General features: G+C 41.3%; 1 protein-coding gene across 1 annotated transcript in view; it reads left to right on the top strand.

The window, feature by feature from the left end:
- The first annotated feature begins 529 nt into the window (after positions 1-529).
- The window catches only part of NECAB1 (N-terminal EF-hand calcium binding protein 1), a 53,158-nt gene continuing 32,543 nt past the window's right edge, over positions 530-21,144 (top strand). The window contains exons 1-3 of the mRNA XM_041464472.1: positions 530-623; positions 4,583-4,607; positions 13,805-13,913. Coding sequence (XP_041320406.1) covers positions 582-623; positions 4,583-4,607; positions 13,805-13,913 — 176 coding nt within the window. The 5' untranslated portion in view covers positions 530-581. The remainder of the gene's footprint in view (positions 624-4,582; positions 4,608-13,804; positions 13,914-21,144) is intronic.

Below are 21,144 nucleotides of genomic sequence, written 5' to 3'. Positions count from 1 at the left end.
TCACCCCGCCGTGCCCGCTCCTGCCCCATCCCGCTGCTCCCCGCTTGCTTCCTTGCAGGAGCACCGGCACTCCACGTCCCTGCAGCCCCTGATTTTTGGCCGGGCCACTTTGAGGGCTGTATTGTATTCAAGCATCATCTTATTATCAAGCCCTTTTGCAGAGCGCAGCTGCTGGCGGTCCCGCAGCGCAGTGTGGAAGCACAGAGCCGCCCCGCCACCCCCCTGCACTGCCGGGACTTCCACCTTCCGAACTGGCTCTCGTGGTTTTCCCGAGAAGTATCTTCTAGAAGTGACTGTGCTGAAGCGGGAGGCAGCCAAAACGACGGTGCAAACGCGGCCTGACAGACCGCCAGACCCAAGTTTCCTTCACGGAGACAAAGCAAGTGTCGCCAGCGCACGCCCTAAGGATGCAGCAGGGTGCGTGCCCCGCACGGCGCGGGGAGCAGCAGCCGCGGCCGCCTCTGCTCCTGCCCTTGCTGGGGCGGGTTCCCGGGGCCGGGCGGGGCGGGCTCGGCCCCCGCAGGGACCCCGGGCCCGGCCCCGGGCAGGCTGTGCGGGCCTGCGGCGGCTGAGGCGGGCGGATGGCGGCGGAGCGGGGAGCGGGGCTGCGCATCTTCCGCGATGTGAGTACGCGGCACGGAGCCCATCCTTCGCACAGGGCACCTGCGAGTGTCTGGGGAGAGGGCACCTGGTCTGTTATGTGGGGTTTTATTATTTTTTTCTTCTTTTTCTTTTTCTTTTTCTTTTTCTTTTTCTTGAGCTGTTATCTTCTCCCTCGGTGGACAGGGGTGAAGCCCAGTGGGACTGTGAATCTTCCCCCTTTCTCTTTCCCTTTCCCTTATCTTTTCCCCTTCCCCTTCTCCTTTCCCCTTCCCCTTTTGCTTCTAATGGCTGCATGTGTGAGGAGAGCAGGTTAGTGTTTGGAGGTGGCTAGGAGAGGTTCTGTCACCTTTTTAAATAAGTGGAAACAGTCTAGACAGTCACCTTTCTAAATAAGTTGCTTCAGATTTTATTGCTTTATTGGGGTGGGGGGAGTGGGGCACTTTTCACTAGAGTTTCTCACCCTATAAAAGTTGGTTCTTTTCACTAACCATGCAGGTTCTTCCCATCCCTTTAGACCCTGATGAATTTGAGGTGCCCAAGGTCAATGTGCAGAGAAGCCCCTCAGCCCTTTGAGGGTGAGCCCAGGGTGGTGCCCTGATCAGCATCTGGCCACACAACCCCTGAAAGGTGCTGTGCTAGACTGTCAACAAAGGCTCAGCATCTTGCAAGGTGCAGCAGTAAAGTTTTTTTGTCTGAATTTGCGCAGCACAGAGCATTTCTTTGTTCCAAGGCAAACCCTGGTAAAAGGCAAACTCCCACCCAAAGATCCTAAAAGTATCCCCTGACCTTGGTGAGACCTAAAAATCTTGAGACCAACTGTACCACCAACTCTGATCCACTTCAGACCAGCCCTTGTATTGGTGTTATTCCACAATATCAGCTGAAATGGCATAGCCTGAATTAAAGGACTCTTTATCTAGATGTTTTCTCTAATATGCCCACTTCAACTTCCCTAACCTTTCTCCAAATTATTTCAAGCAAACCTCATCTGTTAATCTCCTGATTTCTCTAGCATCCACAGAAAATTGTTTAAATAAGACTTTTTACTGACTTTTCAATGCAATTCCATTTTCATTTTAATTCAAGTATATATTGAAAATGCAGGGGGTTTTGGTGTTTTGGGGGTTTTTTGGAGTTTGTTTTTGTGGTGGTTTTTTTTTGGGTTTTTTTTGATTTTTTTTGTTGTTTTTGTTTTTTGGTTTTTTTTTTTTTTTTTTTTTGTTTGTTTGTTTGTTTGTTCGGTTTTTTTTTTTTTTGTCTCAGAGACACCACTGGTAAAAGAAATGGGAGAATTACAGTCATACATCACAAAAACAGAAGAGAAATCTAAGTTGCCAGGAAAGAGTTAAAAAGCATTAAATGCAGCAAACTCCCCAATTAATTTAACTCAGCACACTGGGTTAGGAAATTGCACATCATCAGATTATCTGATAAACAAAACTTTTGATTTCACTAAAGTAGAAAAGATAATTCAAAATAAAATTATTTGTTTAATTTTCAGCATTTTCTTAAACCAGTGTCACGTTCATATTTATAGGAAAGCAGATACCTTTCACAAACCCACAAATAGGAGGAGACTGTTTCTGTGATTTTCTTCTTATATCTGGAGGAAAACATTAAATCCAAACCATGTCTGCTTCAAAGCAGGGACTGGACCCTGGGGGCCTTTCCTGCTGTGAGAGTACATTCATGTCACAGATATTTTAGGTATTTGGGAGTGTGTAGGTGTGTGATTACTCCTCAGTGAAGTACTCCCACCTATATGAACACATTTAAATTAGAGCAGGCAGCAGGAGGTTTGTTGTAAGGCTGCACAGAAAGGGCAGGCACTGAGGTCCTGATCCCACTGGGGAATCGAGTTAAAGAATCATAAAATGACATGGTTGGAAAGGATCTTAAAAGTCATCCAGTTCTAAACCCCTGCCATTGACAGGGACTCTGCCGCTTTACTTCCCCGGCTAGCTGATGTTGGGAGTGAGGGGCGGCAGTTTTCCCCCTGGAGCTCCTTGAATCCCAGTTGTCAGTTGTTTCGGCGCAGAATAAAACACAGGCAGCGCACAGGGGACCCAGGGAAACTTTATTTGATGGTGTTTCTTCCCCTCTTTCTTCCTGGGCCCCAGCTAGGGGGCCGACAAAGACTTATATCTCAGGGGAAAGTCAGGGGCAGACCCAACTTCCAACAAATCAGGAGAGTTGGGAGTAAAAACCCAGGCGGGGGATAACAGGAGCGAACCAATAAACTTCCAAGGAAGAAAAACAGTTTTAGGAAATGGGTAAAATTTGGAGAAATAGAAACTAGAAACTGGTTGACGACATTTCTGGGAAAAGGGTGGAGACAAAAGGAAAAACCAGCACCAGGAAAAGCACTAAATCACAAATCAAACCATAGACCCACTGATAAAACAAAAAGCACGATACAACAAGGGACACCTTCCACTAGACCAGGTTGCTCAGAGCTTCATCCAGCCTGGCCTTGAACTCTGCCATCCACAACCTCCCCGGGCCACCCGTACCAGTGCCTCAGCACCCATACAGTAAAGACTTTTTTCCTAAGATCCAATCTAAATCTATTGTCTTTCAGTTTGAAATCATTCCCCATTGTCCTGTCCTGTCACTTTCAGTTTGAAATCATTCCCCATTGTCCTGTCACTAAATGTTCCTATAAATAATCTCTCTCCAGAGAGAGAGACCTAATGAGAGTGATATATGATTGCTAAAACAACCTCTTCCATGGTCTTCTGTCAAACTCCCTCTCAGGTGTCTAAAGGATTTTAATACTTCCTTAAGGTTGGGGGCGGGGGGGTTAATTAATTAAAACAAATTAATATAAATTTTTAATAATAATTATAAAAATATTAAATACATAAAATAATTGATTTTAAATCAATTTTTAAAATTACTTAAGCAGAAACTTTTGCCACTCTTGACCCATGGTTATGGGACATTTCTATTTGATTGAAACTCCACTACTACATCCCTTCAAAAGTCCAATCCTTATACTGAAAATTGAATGTATTGTTTATTTGGTTAAATAGGGAGAGAAAATGGCATCTTACTAAGTATATTTCATATTTTATGTGCTGTGAATTTGGTCCAATGCAAAGTTCACTGTCTGTGAAGTCCTGGATGTGGGTCACAACTCTGTTGGTTTCCCTGCCAACCCCACTCTACACAAAACAATCCTGAAGGTGCTCCAAGAGAGCTTGGCACTTGGATCCATTTTGTCTGGTTTCACTTCTAGAAGCAGAACAGTCATGGCATGTGCTGGAGAAACTGTTTAAATGCTACTAACATTTAAAAAAAACAGAGAATGTTTCCACTGCTGTCAGCTCTCAAAAATATATGTGCCCATTTTGAAACACTTCACTGATATTTACTGCAGCAATAGAAACTACATTTGGAAGGTTTGCTTTTTTGCCTTGCCTACACTTGTGGCAGCATTTCCTGGATGACTCCCCATTGCAGTGACAGAGTCTGATCCCTTTGTGCCACCCAGCTCCTCTCCTGACTTACCCCTTTGTTTCCTCCACCCACACAACCGTGAGCCTTTCTCACCATCTCAGATGCTCAGCACATTTTCCCAGCCATCATTCTTCTCTGCTTCTTTAAGGCACTTCTCTCAAACCTGAATCCAGTATCATGGTAACCACACAGTACCAGGTTTTGTGTCTGAACATCATCCTTGTAATCCATAAACAAACCAGAAAAGAAAGCTGGTTCTTGTTATGGTCTTGGTTTTCAGTGCACACAGCAAGGGAGGAGTTAAAAAAGCGGTATTCTGAGGGAAGGATGAAGACACATTAAGAATTTTAAAATTTTATGCAGCTTTGTGAAAATGTGATGTAGAGTCCAAACTATAAATATGTAAGATACATTGTTATTCACCTAAGAACCTAACAGTATTCTAAGAAGTACATTGTTATTAACCCATACAAAAGAAAAAATTGACTCTGTTATTTCTGTCTCTCTTTTTGTTTAGATATTAAGAAGAGCAGACAAGAATGGTAAGATTTCTTGCATGTCTTTCCCCCTTCCTTTGGAAAATAGAATCCATCGTTAATTCAGGATTTTAAGTCACGTTTTAAACATCCTAACAGAAAAACCAGACATCCTTCATGTCATTTTATGTTTCCTGCAGATTCAATGCCATGTGTTATGTTGTGATCTGATCTTCCCTTCTTTAAGGACAGATCTTATGCTTTCACAATTTGACATTTGTGTTTGATTTGCACTTTGGGTACATGCGGGTGTTTTCTAGCGACACTGACTCAAGAAGGTTTGAAAGACTTGTTAGTAACTCCATCTTATTTTTTTAAAAACACCACAGGCTACAACCAGAAATCAACTTGGTTTTGTATTTGTTCAGTGTGTCAGTAGGAAAAATAAACCCTTGAATCCAACTCAGATATTTATAGTACAGCAGTCATAAGGTTTTTATTAACAAGAGAAGCATTGAACAGAGTCGAGCCTATGGATCAGACAGGTTTAACACTGACAAGTAATTCCCAGTCCAGTCAATCCTCAGAAAACAGATATTGTGTGCATTTAATAAAGAGAAGGCAAATGTATACCATTGAGAAAATCAGTGATAACTTACAAGGAAGAACTCTTGGACAGCAAGTGGCTACTGTACAGTTTGGCGGTATAACTAAGCATGTTGAATAACTGTTAACTCTTGCTGAGGGAGAAATCTCACTTTCACAGCCCACTTCTGTTTGCTATTCCTGCCCCAGCTCACGTGCAGCAACTGGCACTTCCCACAAGACCATGGTAGCCTCCTTCAGAGAGCTCAGGAGCCACAGAATCCATCACCGTGAGAGTTTTTGGGTAGTAATCTCTTTGTTATCTCCCTCAGTCAGCTTGCCAGTGGCTTGCATGGGCAGTGGAGGTGCAAGTTGAATTCCAAGGTGAGGGCTGGCCTGGGGAGGAGGAGGACTCCCTGCACCTGCAGTGGTGCATCTCTAGCTTAGTTACCTGCCAACCACAGCAAAGCTCTGCTGCCATCCCCCTCAGACCTGCTCGTGGTGTTTGGAATAATGTGTGTGCGTCTGCCCTGAAGATTGATGAGGGTCAGAGCACATGGTACAGAGCAGAACTCACCACCCCACCTGGAGTCTAAAAGAGACCCTAAAGCTTTGTGTCCCTGCCCTGGACTTTGGGCTGTCCCAGCCCTGGTGGATCCGCAGCACTCTGGTGGTTGGGAGCGCTTCAGTCCTCATCTGGGTTTCCCCACAGCTCATTACTAGTACATTGCTCTAAAAACAGGGGAACAGCTCCCAATATTGGGGACAAACCTGCTTGTTCCAGAACAATACAAAACCATATCAGCCCCAGAGTCTTTGGTCACTGATATTCCTACCTGTATAGGTTTCTTTATAACATATAATTGGCAGAAAAGTGGCTAAGTTCAGTCACTTCAGTTCTATTAATTTAAGTCCATGAACTTGAAATTATTTCAGCTTTTAGACCTTAATTGTGTTTGCTCAACCATCAATTGCTCGTGGGACTTCCACTTTACTAATCTAGCAATGCACAGGCTTGTGCCACATTGATAGCGAGATTTGTTTCAAGGCTGTGAAGTTAAGTACATTTTCAGAAAGGTTATTGGCTATGTGACCACTCACTGAAAATGTTTACACTGTTGTCACCATAAATTATTAGTTTTCATTAATTACCAGTCTACTTACACTTTCAGTGTCACCTTTCTCTGCTACAGGAAGTCAACTATTGGCTTTCAGTAACAAATACTACTATACTGTCAATGACACAGCCCTCTTAAATTCTCCCATATACTTTTAATAGAACCTCCTCTGCTGTATTCATTCACTTTGTGAGATTAAAATACCTTCAGAGAAAACATCATCAAAAGATTTAATAGATTCTTGTTAGACAGCAAGGAAAAAGAAAATATCAAAAGGATGGAGCTGATAAATAAGAGTATTGTATAAGTATTTTTACTATGAATTCGTGGACTGTGGGACTTCAGGTAAGCCTTCCACAGCAAGGAAAGACAAATATTCTTGCAAAGGCAGTATAAAATGAAAGATCAAAAGAGCCAAGACATTCCACTGAACTGCTGGTACTCAAAAATGCTACAATAATTTATGGCATCTGTGTTAAGAAAGTCCTTTAGCAAACAGCCATGTGAATGAAGTCATACAAAATTCTTTCTTTGCCAGCCCACATACATATATCATTCTGTTACTGTCCTGTTTCTGGGAATATCAGCTATGCAGAGATTCCATGAGAGGATCAGCATCATAAACTCTATCTGTAGTTCTTATTTCATGACTGTGCAGCTCTGCTTTTTGTGGAGCAGATCCATACATCTCCCATAAATGAAAAGGTCATATGATTTTTTTAAAGGGAGAACAAGGCACAGGGAAGGATTTTAAACAACTATATGGTTCATAATATTGACACAAGCAACAGAAATTCCTGAGGGAGAAAAAACCAATTTCATAAAGGTGAGATGCTGCACATTGACCTTTTTGGAAAGGAAAAGTTTCAGGTCTGTATGTCAAAATGAAATTTTGGTCAGGTTTACTTTATACAACTCCACATGCTCAAAGGAAAGCGTGTGGATTTCACACAGAACTAATTTGGAAAAAAAAATCCAGCTAAAAGGAAAAAACTTTGTTTGTTTAATTTCTTTTGCTATTTAAAACAAAATCAAATTCATTAAATTCCTCACGAAAAGTAAAATCTTGTCCCTAGCTTGCAAGGGAGAGAGTCAAGAAAAAATGGGAAACTGGAACTGCCAAATGCAATCTTTTCTGACCCCAAAAAAATTTCACTTCCTTCATCTCACAGGAAACAGTGGTTGCCTCACACATGTGTGAATGCAGCAGCTGCATGTGCTTGTCTGCATGAGGTGTCTCTCTTATCCCCTGATATGCCAGGAGGGACGTGGGGCACCCCATTAGCCTTGCAGTGACCTGCAGTCAAGTGAAATGGTATCAGTTGTTGGTGAATGTCACCCAGGGGCCTCTTCTGACCATGCAGCTGTGACATGTGCCCAATTAGAATTGCCTCCTGCCAGCATTCGAATGGAATTTCAAACACAGACTGCATTCCAGAAGTCCAATCACAAATAGTCTGACTGTCAAATAGATGGGAAAAAAAAAAAAAAAAAAGTAATAATCTACTGAGAATGCAGCCCTTGATCTTGCAAGAGTAACAAGGGGAAGGTGTCTTGACACTGATGGTTTAACACAGACCAAAGGCAAGGAGCACCACAAAATAACTGGAGAAAAGTGCCCTGCCTTTGCTGGCATCTGGTGGGAGTCATTTCTCTTCCCATATCTCTGGGGAAGAGGACCACTGCCTTTCCCTTTTACCAGAGTCTGTCTATCATCTGCAGCTCTGGATCTCCTCTGCTGCTCTGGAAACATGGCATGCTCTGGTGTTTGAGACTCCCCTTGGCACTTTTCAGTGTCCATCCAGTCAAACCTGGAGGGGGTGACTCCTAGCCCTGTCCCCCAGGAGAAGTAACTCTCAGCTGTCTCTCTTCTCCACAAAATTCAAATTGGTACTTGATTATGGCCTTGCTCCAAACTTAACAGCTCCTGCCCCCAAGCTCTTGGATGCCTCTAAGCCCTAAGGAGGGCAACTCTAATATGACAGGTTTGGAAAAGATGGTTTGTATATAGATGCTTTCATTGATTTGCAGATACAAGTCAGCTGTTAAGAAAAAGCACTAAGTAAAACTATACCTCAACCATTCTTAAAGCTCCTAAGAGGAAGATATTTGAAAACATCATTTGCAATATCTGCTATAGAAGCAGACGTTTTAGTAAAAACCCAAAAAGCCAGAACCGTAAGGAACACTGTAAACAGTATGCTTCAGGCAGTCAGGAATGACTGCTAACAAATGAGGGAAAACTTTAAAACTGACTAAACAAAAGAAGACTAAAGCTCCATAGATTGACAAACCTGAATATCAAACAAGCAGCAGACTTGGAACAGAATCTTATTAATGTCAGAATCACTGCATTTATGTCTGGTTTAATTTTTTTTTCTCTTACATTTCAAACAAGCACTGAAAGCCTTTTTCCCCCCCTAAAAATATGTCTCTTTTTTAGTGTATTTGAACTAGGATCTATAAAATGAAAATAGTCAGATGAGATAATATTTGAATTCTGTCATATTCAGTAGCCCTGATGTTCATGATACAGAGCAGACATCTTTTAAATGTAGAATTCTGAAACTATATAAAATACTGTGATTATATATGCAGCATATTGATTACAATAATCTGAGGGTTTCAGCCCAGCTCTAAAACCATGCTAACATTGGCCTAACAAAAACTGTGGGTCATAAATAAAGGATTCCTTAAAATAAGGCAAGTGCAGCAGTAGCACCCTGTCCCTTTCACTGGTGTCAGTGACCAAAGGGACTGATTCACAGATCAGAGGCTTTTGAGTGACCAACAAGATTTCCAGAAAATAACAAAAACACCTCTGAAGTGCACCTGCATGATCATCAGGAGGAAATCTTGTAATGCCTACTTGAGAGTCAATTTTGCAGAGATCAGAATAGGTGTTTTCCTATTCATTATTTATTGACAGTGCTTTTTCAGGATAAATACTGACTTTGCAGGTGAGTCTTCTACCATTTGTGTTGGCTCATGTGTCTGTAGGTGAGCTCTGGCAGGTTGAAAGCTGCTTCACTGCAGCAGTTCTCAGACTGGGACTCCTCAGTGGCTGTAGCTTCTTTAGCAGACTGCTAGTTTATACCATGCCTGAGGATTAAGGGAATATGCCTCTGAGAGGCAGAGAAAGCATCTTGGGGAAGGGATCTCTGGAATCTTCCCTAAAATGAACTGGCCTGCAGGCTCTCAAGATTGCCACTTAGTGGGTTAAACTTTTTTCCAAGAAAAATGTTGGAGTTATACCAAAGCAAAGAATGCGAAGTCCTTGATTTCAGCATTTTTTATCTAGGCCAGCATCTCCTAACCTGTGGCTATAACATCCTGACATCTCATGAGGTCTTCAGCTAGCCCAGAGACTGCCCCAGAAGTTCTGCTCAGTGGCAGCTGCATCAGTGCACGGGCTCTCCCCTCCATCTGGTCTGGCCAGAGAGGTCACAGCATGACAGGGTGACCCATCTCTTGTGTGACCTCCCTGGAGAAAAACAGCAATGTGCAGGAATCCCTTGGGAAAGCTCGATGCACCATGATACCCAGAAGAGCCAGGTCTGAGTGGCCCAAAGTAGCCATGTTTTAGTTACAGATTTACTGAATTACTTTGCAGAGCACATTTTCTGAACAGAAGCCAGGGGACAAAACTTCGCTGAACTGTAGCATCCCTGATTTAAGCTCCCAAGTTACTCAGTGAATGGATTAGTAAGGCAAAACCCTTGCAGTACATCCCATGAACTCTCACCACACTGCTGTTTGCTTCCTGACCATCTGGATCCACTGCAGACATCGTCCTGCATCCTGTTCCAGAGCCCAGGCTCAGCCTGGGGTGGGATTCCCCATCTACCCCCCTGGGTCCTTCAAGTGCTGCATGGCTGGACTCTGTGATATAGATCCCCAAAAACATTTCTGTAGAAATAACCTAAACCCTCGTCCTATTAGCCTTGGAATCACTTGGTTACACTTGTGAAGCTTTTCCAGCATAACAGATGGAATAATGGCTCAAAATCCTTATTTCTGATTTCATCAACATGCAATACAAATCAGAGTCAATAAAAGCTTAGTGCATTTGCCCAGACCCTTTAAATCTTCATCTATGTCTGTGCATTTTCTGATGCAGCCCCCTTATGACTGGGACCTATTGGATATTATTAGCATACTTGCCTTAGCACGCTGAAATTTGTTATTTTGGCAGATCTTTCTTGGTCTGATTCCAGCCTGTGTGCCAAATGTCAATAAACCACATGGGTTTCATCTTTTTGCATCTGGTTCAGTCCATCTGTGTCTGTTGTGATGTGCCCCCTACACTACCTTGTTTTCCCTGTGTATGGGATAATATCTTGTAGCACTCAAGTAATCTGATCCAGACCTTTTACAGCAAGCGTGGACTGTCAGTGCCTTCCAAAGGACAGGTCCCAGGAGCAGGTGAGCTGGGAGGAGGATCCACATTTACACTGCCTTCCCAATGTGTTTGCTTCAGCCACGCAGGCAGCTGTGGCTCACATGAAACACTTGAAGGCTTTAGGTTCTAAAAAGACAGATGGATTCAAAAATCCATAAAGGGCTGTCACAACACCCACAAGAGAAACTGAGCTCCCATTGAGAATTGTGAGGGCCTGAATGGGTCTGTGTTTTGGCCCTTGGCTTTCCCAAGGCAGAAGTGACTTTGAGGACTTTGAGTCAGTTCCTAGTCCCTGTTTTACTTTCCTGGTGAATAAATACTTTCTGCCACAGGGAGTTTTTTCATTTATTAATATCACTTGTTATCTCTTCTTCCTTTGCTCATTGTTGCCCTACAGGGGCAGAGATCTGTTCTTATAGATCTGTGCTTATAAACAACCTCACTGCCCTGGTAGTGTGCATGCTGCCAGCCTGGAGGCAGGTTTGGCACTGTCTGATTGGGCCAAGACAACTCTGAGGGCTCGATAATCAAAATCACATCCTTCTAAGGTGAACCCCAGGATGAGCTTTAGCCAAGAGTGGTTTTCTCCTCTGATTGCCAATGTGGCTCCTCTAAGTGCCATAAGCCCTAGGGCTGCCATTCAGCCATATGAGCTCTATCTGATGTGGCTCCTGCTATGAAAAGACTGATTTTTAAACTGCTTAGAAAAGCTCACAATCCCAACAGGATGCCCAAAATAGGAGACAGTGGAAGTGGTTTTGTTGTCCTCCAGCATTTGCTGGCATCTCTGTGACACATTCTCCTTCTCTACATCACTGTAACTTCCTTCACTGGCTGTAGTCTCACCATTTGCCATTATTTTGTGCACGCAGGCTCCAAATACATCTGTGCCCTTGTCCATTTTAGCTCACTGAAATCACCTTTCAACTCGGAGACTGTGTGTGATTTTCCTTTGTCAGATATGCTGTTCTCTACTGAGGGCATCAGCGATCCAAAGAATATCCTGGAGATTATATTAGCTTTTCTGTAGCAGACTGGCTGGGGGATATCCCTTGGGCATATTTTACACAGAAAAACATCTATTCCATAGACAGGTGAATTTTACTGAAATAAATGTGAGAATGCAATCGTAACCTGGAGGAAGGCTCTTGTAAACCACTGTGTGAAGCTATTTCTAAATTTGCAAGTGCAACGTGGAGAAATTCATTTTATTGTTTATATTTTCATTTTATTTACTTGTCTGCCATTTGGGAGACAAAGAAGAACAGACGACTGTGCCCGTTTTTGAAGAAGCCTTTCTTTTGAAAGATGTCAGAGAAGACAGACAAAAGCAAGCAGGTCTTGCAAAACAGCTTCTTAAATAACATTGCCAAGGCAAATACAGCTGAAGGTTGATTTCCCTGATGGATGCATAGCTTCAAAGAAGTTTATTTCATTACTCATCCTTCCCCTGTCACTTTGCCAGTGGCAAGGATTGAAGAATCTCTAATAGAGCTTTCTGCTCAGCACTTAAACCAGATAGCGTTTATCTGGGCACTCCAAGGGCAGTGAGGTGTGCCCAGGGCAGTGGTGCTGAGGACGCATGACACAGCCTTTTAAATAAAAGCTATTCTTGACACTTGTGGGGGAAAAAAACCATACTGTCTGGGCAAATGCATCTTCAGTTTAAGAGCACTGGGAGCACTTGTTCAGCGTTGGGTCTGAGCTTCATCTGAGCGCTGAAGAAGCACAAGGATGGCCACTGGCAGTGAAGCCAGCTGCTCTGGCAAAACAGTTACACAAAATCAGAGAAATACCCTGGATAATCAGAACTTTTTTTAGTAAAAGTAACTGTATGAAGTCTGTAAGTACCAAACAGGTTCAAAAGTCCTTGTGTTTTGCCAGAAACAATCTCAGTGATTTGTCACTCAATGTCAATAACATTCAGAATGTTATTAAGAAAAAACAGCAATGAACCAAAAGGCAGTGTCTGCTCTTGGATGACAAAAATTTAAAGAAAATAGCTAAAGTACCCAGTCTGTTGGTGGATCAGTGATTTTCTGGATTGAGATAAAGCCAATGATCCTGAAGGACTCAAACAGACTTGTTTAGTATTTTGTGTCATACCCCAGGCTGTTCTACGGGTAAACTCATATGTTTATCTCAGGAAAGTTGCCAAAAGTCACTAGTTTCTTGAGTATGTGTATAACTTGCATGCAAATCAGCCTTCCCAGAAAAGGATAAAGCTGCAGAGGTAGTTTGATTAAGCAATTGATTATATCTGTAAGAGCCAAAGGAAGCATATCTGTGAGAACACTCAACTCAACACACTCAATATTTGATATTCCTTCTCTGTAACCAGAGCCAAATAGCAAATGTATTTAGATTCTCAGCTAGGTAATCATTGCAGTTTTGTGCCATCTTGGTTTCTGGCTCTTGAAGATCTTGACATTTTGTTTTGATTGTAAAGATCATCTCCAGCTACAATCTGTCTTTCCATATTAAACATTTCAAAATGGTTTTGTTGAAGCAGACATTTAATCTGTACAATTTTGAAACCTCTTCAAGATATCTGAAGCCATATTTTCCAGTCAAATTATAAAATAATAGGAAGTAAAAGAAGAAGGAAACTTCTCAGCTCTACTCTTCAAATCTGCCTGCTGTCGTACAGCATGTAGAAACAGGAATCAGATACTGCCTTTATAATAGATCCTTCACCACTATAAAATTAAGTCACAATACACTGTAGATTAGTCTGATGCTTAGAACATTTTAGTCTTATCCTCTACAGTTTTTTTTTAGTGCCCTATGAGGAATTCGATATGTTACTGAGGGAAAGAAAGAAATATGTTAACTTACATTTAGTGCTACCCAAAAAAGAGTTATGAAATGTTAGGCTATAAAAATATGCTTTATGCTTCATCCAAAGGCTCAATCGATTTAGATAAATTATTATTTAAGTACAATTTAATCTTTCAGATTTCTTCTAAATAACAGGAAAGAGTGAATTTTTATTTGACTTTTATTTGCCAATTATCACCCTTGCATTTAAAATGTAAAGTTTCTACATTTAAGGTAAAGACCTAGAGGCTTTTAATACTTTCCTCTTCTACTGCATGAAGTAAACAAGAAAAAGCATGAATGAAATTAAGTCAATTTCCATTTCTTCCTTGTTTCAGATGATGGAAAACTGTCCTTTGATGAATTCAAAGCTTACTTTGCTGATGGAGTTCTGAGTGGAGAAGAACTGCATGAGCTTTTTCGCACCATTGATACACACAATACTGAGTAAGTGCCCCCTTCTTACAATCCCAGTGCCACTTTCTCTACCTGCAAATGGAAAACCGACCTCAGGCTTATTTTAGGAAAAAAGTTTATGTAGAAAGCTGCTTGAAGGAAGGCAGGCTGTGTTATATGGCTATAAACTCCATAAGTGAAGAGTTTTGAAAACTTGATGAAATATTTGCATATTTCAATAGCTGTGATTTGGGTACTGAGAACACAGGGTGGAAATTGGATGCTTTCTGCATTCCCCCACCATGGAAAGAAAAGGAGCTGGGGCGTCCTTCAGGCTTAAATGTGAATTCCTAAATTCTCAATTCCACTGAGTCATACTGAGATGAATACTTGGAGAAGATGTTGAGAAGGAAATAAAATAAATGAAGAAATTATGTATAGTAAAGAATTGAAAAAGCCATCTTGTCTGGTAGCATGGTACTTGTGCTGGTGTGGTCCCTTGGGATATTCCCATTATGGCTGGGTTTAACAAGGCCACAGGGAAATAAGCTGACCGGAACTTAATGAAGTTCAGCAAGGAGAAGTGTAAAGTCCTGCTTCTGGGGAGAAACTAGCCCCAGGTTTTGTGGGAAATGGAATCAAATTAAACGCAGTAGAATTCACAGGATTTTAGAGTTTGTGCCAAAATAATGTCCTGAAGTAAGCAGAAGAAATGGTACTCGATCTGTTGCACTTTTGGGGAATAAAAATACTACAGGACTTACAAGGTGGTTAAGGGATGGGGTGATGGAGACAGGGAGGGGGAATCACCACCCTGGAGGGATTTGGGGGATTTTTGCTGGGTTAACAGTTGGACTCAATGGTTTTAGAGGTCTGTTCTAACGCAAACAATTCTATGATTCTATGGTTCTATGCACCAATATATGCTGGGGCCCACTCAGCTGCAAAACAGCTTGGCAGAAAAGGATATTGTGCGGACACCAAGGTGAACATGAGCTAACAATGTGCCCTTACGGCCAAGAAGGTCAATGAATGGTATGAGTGACCCAGAGTCAAAAACTCATTTCAGAGCCAGACTCATTCACACAGCTTTGGACTTCCTCATATGTACCACATATCTGTGTAAGTGGTTTTATTTTGCCATAATTCCATTTGTCTGCAAGCATCCTGATAAGGGCAGAAATTCTTGATACTAAGCAAGATTTCTAAGAAAAAATACAGATGTTCTACATCTATTGTTCCTTCCTTTTTATTTTTAAAGCTTTTTAAATTCATTTATTATTATTATTAGTAGTAGTAGTAGTAGTAGTAGTAGTAGTAGTAGTACACCATTTTCTCTTTAACAGAGAATTTATAAATCTGAAAAATATGTAGAAAAGTAAGGATAACATTATGTTTTTCCTCCTGGTAGATAGGCACACCTGAAGAATTGGTGTAATTGTTGAATGCTGCTACTATTAACTGAAAAATAGGTAATTAAACTGTCATAGCAGCCATCAGAGAGAGAGATCATTCCCGTTGTCCAGAAAAAGCCTGGCAAAACTCTGGGCACAAAAGTCTCAGCGTACATGCTGTAAAGAGTTCAGTTTTCATGTATTTCAGGGAATGGAGCAGGTGGAAGATTAAGACAAGCTACTAAATTACCTTTCTGAACCAGAAAAAGGGTGCTCTGTATTGATGGATTAACATTTGTTACAGGAAGAGGAGGAGAACCTAGACATGGGTAAGAAAACCTACTTGAAACTAGGATTTAAAACAGCAGCAAGAAGATTTTTGAGTGGTTTTGTTTGTTTGTTTTTGTGGGGTTTTTTTTGTTTGTTTGTTTGTTTTTATTTGTTTTGTTTTGGGTTTTTTTTGTTTTTTGTTTTTTGGTTTTTTTTCATGGAGTCTTTAACTGATAAAAGAATTTAGGGTGACTTTGCAGCTGAAAAGTATTATACCAGGTGTGGTATATAACAGAGGCATATACATTTTAAAAGATTTCCCCTACCCCTTTGTAAGCTTTTGAGAAACCTGTTAGCAAGATGTCACAGGCCAAATATCAGATGGATATAGCAAAGAGAGACAGCATGGCCTGTATAATATAATTCCCTTGTTAACATAGCTTTCAGAAAAAAAATCACATGCAGCAGTTATAATGAACCAAAAACTTTACTCACTGGCATTTCCTGAAAAGGGCAAGTTATGGTAAAATGTCTCAAATTAATGAGATAGCTAAGAAAAGTAGAAAAATGTTCATTGAACCTTGGAAAGTGTTTTAATGTAAGCATTAGGAGAATCATGTACATAGCAAACAATCCCCAAACCATCTATTTTAAGATATTTTCACTTCCAAATTATCCAAGGGAATGAAATGAAAATTATGCAACTCAGAAGTATTTTATGGCTGGTTTTCAGGAGGGGAGGGCAAAGAATTCTGCTCAGTTTTGTAACTACTGGGAGAAGATTTGCACAGATTATTTTGTCTCTCTTATCCAGTTAAAATGCAGACACTGTCAAACTCTGGGCAAATCTTTTATCTTCTCTCTGCTTCACTTCGCTATTTACAAATTGCAGGCTGTACTCCCTATCCCAGGAATATTTCATAAGTGTTGTGATTATGCAGTGATTTACACTACATGTAAATGCCTGGGGCAGATGTCTAGGGAAGCATGTCATGATCCCTTGGTTCATTTCTTGGAGTATCTCAAGATTTCATAACCATCTTGTCACAAGAGCAGACTTTGGGTTGTTTCCACCTGCATTAAATCCTCTAGCTCTGCCAGCATTCAAAACATCACTGTCTGTGTGCACAAGTCTTTGTACTTTAAAGCCTGAAGATGAAAAAGGAGATGTGGCCTTGGGGTGATAGCCATGGACCACAAACTCAGGCAATTTGAATTCCCTTCTCAGCTATGCTGCAGCAATTTTCCAATAAAAGATTCAAAGCATGAAAGACTTACACTGGCTTAACACTTCTAAGGGAACTAAATTAAGCAGGTATTAAACCCCACTATTACACAGGCCCTAATGTCGGTCTGGTTGAAGTGAGATTTAGATTATTAACTTTTTAAAAGACCAATCCAAGCTAGTGCAACATGCCTGTAACAAAGCAGATAGGCCGTGGAAGACTGCTGAAATGAGTAATTACCATTTCCAATGTGATAGCAGGGAAAATAACAGAGGGTTTAACTTCCCAGTAATTCAGGTTGTGTCTGCCTGACTGACTAGGATCTCTGCACCATGGTATTTGAAGCAGTCAGGTGTTCTCTTTTTACAGAGTAAAAGAAGAGTCAATTAGTGCCTAATCAGCAGGAAAAACACAGATGAGTAAGAATTAGTTACTGCCGCATCAAGTTTCCAAGATATAGGTTGAATAGGAGTTTATAATGACAGGATGAATTTAAATGTACATTTTTTCTAGACCCTAAAGTACAGGTTATTCATTCAGGGTAGATCATTGCTTTTAGTGAAAATTTGCATTAGCTGAGGGTATTTCCTCAGTACATAATTTGGACATATATTTTGCAGTTTATGAAAGTACTTCCATGTATATTAATTTTCTTTCTATTTAAAAATATCTACCTTACCTTTTTATAACATTTGAAATATTAAATAAATACCATAAAGACACAGTATACGAAATTGATTATCTAAATTTTTTAGCTTCTTTTTTCCTTTGGACACAGCCAGAAACAAATGCATAAGAAAACCAAATTAGGTGAAGTAGTGTAGCCATGCAAAAAGGAATTTATTTTCCATCTTTTAGTACTGCTATGATATTTTACCTTTCTTGAAGGTAAGCTTTGATTAGGCCATGCAATGGGCATTGCTGACATGTAATTACAAGGTGACTGTTTTAGGGGGCAGCAGTTAACCATTCTTCTGTAAGTGCTGTTTCCAGTATTGTCATTACTTCAGAGTGAAGCTGAAAGACAATTAGGCATTTGACTGCCCCTGAGAGTCACTTCTATTTGTGCTTTCCAGGATCTCATGAAACCTTTGGGCAATCAGATACCATTAAATGGTATAAACAAGCCGAGGGAGGGTCCACATTCAGATGCCCTCCCACTGCCAGTGGAAGGAAAGGCTTTGCATTGATGCAGAAGTGATCAGGTCTAGGGTGTTACAGACACATCTCCAGTTTATTGTTTCCTAGCATGCATTTTCTTCTACTGCAAAGTAGTGTCTTGTATTTAAAGACCCTTAAGAAAAACCCCAACCAAACAAATATAGACATGAAATCAAGAGCAGTGCCTTAAGCTTCAGCCTGGAGTTTGTACAGTGGTTCTCCTCCCCTTTTTCATAATTGTTTAAGTGTTTTGCAGGTAGCCCCAGTATAAATACACTCTAAGCATCTGGCCAGCATCTTAGGCTCTTTTTAAGTAATCAGGAGGCCAAGGTAGATCCCCACAGTTTCTTCAGTAGGAGCCCAGCCCCCAGAGTAAGAGTCGGACCAACACGAGTGCCTGTCTGTGAGCAGGGAAGGGGCAAGAGGAAGAGTTTATCTTTCTGTCCTGATTTGACATATATTTGACATTACATCCATGTTATACATCTGTAATGTCAGTTTGGACCTTGGTCAGTGCTTGTCCTAACACTTCAGAAAATCTCAATGTACTCTATTTGAAATCTGAGTTAACCTTTTTGGAGGTTTGTGAGGATGAAGGAAATCCAGTGTGGTTCCTCACCCCTCTCTCCTCCCCCAGTCTGAGCTCTGAGCTCCACAGTGCTCACTGAGGCTCTGCAGGGCTGATGTGGGCAACGGGAAGGCTGTTGGAGCACATGTGAGTGCTGCAAAGACACCAGAAGACTTCCTTTGTGCTGACAAGGTGGGTCATGGAGAACGTGGTCTGCAGGTTGTAGTAATTTTGGAGCCAAAGTAATTTCGGAGCTGAAGACACACATACTCTGCTGTCTCAAAGCCTTCTGGTTATTAACTGAATGCAAAATATCCTTTATGTAAAACAGTGTTGAAGCACAGTTGAGGAAGCTCTGCAGAAATACAGCTCTTTTGTTTATATGTGTTAGTGCATGAATAATTGTACTGAAAGTAGAGATAGATATCAAAAGCACAGGTATTTTTATTCATGGAGAGAGAAACATATAGGAAAAGTTTGAAATTAGTGGTTAAGAGGTGAAGGCTGTTACAACTCATTTCTTTGGTAAATCATCTCCTACTTAATTTTAATGTCAACTCTGACAAACTTATGTTTCACCAGAGCAAGAATCCTTGACATGGTTAATGGTTTAGAGAATAAGTCTTCACAAAAGTCATTGCAAATGTAACCTCCCTTTACCCTAATCCTTTACCCTCCCCCCACTCACGACTTCCATGGAAATTGTTTTAACATAATGGCATCCTCTGGGAAAAGGTGTCAGAAGATAATGAGAATATTTGGCAAAGTTACAAACTAGGAGATATACAGAAGGTCTTAAGGGGGTTTAGTCTGCAGCACTGCCAGAGAGATAGTGCAATAAATGCTTCACTGATTACTGACTCACAGGAGTCTGTGGGGAATCAGACTTATTTTCTCCTTTTACGCACTGGTAAAATGAAGTCCTTAGTCAGGATCCTAGTTACAAGGTAGGAGGGATGCTAGGGATGCTATTGAGGGCCTGGGGCACAGGCAGCCTCCCAAAAGTAGGGAGGACCCATTAAACCTTTGTGTGTGGCGTAAGTTAAACTGTGCACAAGCCACAGATGAGTTTGGTGAGGATCTGAGAGCCTTGGCCACCTGCAGTACTGAATGGGAATTTGGGGAGTGCATCATGGTATGATATAGGTATGGGACATGGCACTATGGAGACATCTACACTTGCATGCCTGTGTGTCAGCAGGGTGTCTAAGGCTCCCTCATGCTCAGGGAAGTCACTGGCACCTAAGATGTGGCACTGTTCACATAGGCTTCAGCTCAGTTGCCCAGGCATGAGGCATTTGAGATGTTCACACTTGAAAATCTGCCTACCGTGGAAAGTGTAACACAATAGAAGTAGTTGGGACAGGGGTGGTGGGAGAAGTGCTAGAGCATTTGAAGCAACACTAGATGCTTCAAATTACACAAATTACTTCTGAGTCTCCTCATAGCTGGTCTGTTAAACCCTCTCACTTCACTGAGTTCACTGGGGCTCCTTTGCCTGGCAGGGAGGGTTGGACAGGTGGCACCCATATGGACATCTGCATTTGGGACTCATCCCCAAAGTGAATAAACCTTCCTCCCACCTGCCCAGCTCTCCATTAGCAGAGCCCTAGCTCCTCCCTTGGGTCAAAAGAGAAATGCTGAGATCATCTGCCCTAGCAGCCATCTCCAAAAGGTGAAAACTGGATGTTGAGAGGCTGGTAAGCAATCCTTGCAGCCATGGGAACCCATGAGCCTGGAGCCCAGCACTGTGCACTGGAACTAAAATGAAAGACATGTTTATGTGGACCAGAATGCTTCCTTCAAGGTTCTGCTTGTAAAGTCAATAATGACAAGACCTCAGCAGTTTAAGGGTACTCTAAGTGTACTAATTATCTCTACCTTGGATAGTTTCCTTTTGTTTTAGTTGGAAGGCATATTTCGGTCTCATGCTATTGCTGATCTTTCACAGTTCAATACAAGAAAATAATTAACTTCTAAGTAAAACAAGGAAAATAAAAAATTTATTAATAACACTATGACATGCAGACAGGATCTTTAATTACGTGAGCTGCAGGTGAGTAATTTTTTAAAAGGAATTTTTGAATGCAAACTTGCAAGAGGAAAATAATATATTGGAGTCTGACCATTTTTAAAAAACTGGTTCTTTTAGATTAAATTAGAATTTCAGGCACATGGTGCAGCATTGGCACCAGAAAGGTGTGTTTGCTAATATTTAAGATGTGTAATTGCAGCTATTGTCTTTAACAGAGATTTCTCATGACCATGGCTTTAGAAATCAGTTTGGAAGTGAAGCACATAGACAAAGGCAAGATACTGGTCAGAGTGAGTTGATTATATGTTTTAGTATTTCACAACTGATCAAACAAATTCACCAAGAGTTACGTACAAAATCCTGATGCTAACAGATCCTCTGGTCAGACAGACAAGCTGCAAATAGAATTTTGCTTGGAAATTTTCCATGTGATTGGTTATTTTTAATGGGAAATTCAGCTTTCTGCAGAAACAACTGGCAATCCCTCTCAGTGAAAAAATCAAACAGTAATGACTATTTTCAGTTGCCTTTAACTAGATGGAGCTGACTTGAAGTGCTTCCTTTCAGTTCTGCAGTAGATAACATTGGCTTCCCTGCAGCAAGCTGGTTGCTTAATGGTAGGTGTAGT

The sequence above is a fragment of the Pyrgilauda ruficollis genome, unplaced genomic scaffold (genome assembly GCF_017590135.1).
Source record: "Pyrgilauda ruficollis isolate IOZ18807 unplaced genomic scaffold, ASM1759013v1 scaffold18, whole genome shotgun sequence".
Lineage (NCBI taxonomy): Eukaryota > Metazoa > Chordata > Aves > Passeriformes > Passeridae > Pyrgilauda > Pyrgilauda ruficollis.
The sequence above is the reverse complement of the archived record's forward strand: the minus strand, read 5'-3'. Positions and strand labels throughout refer to the sequence as shown.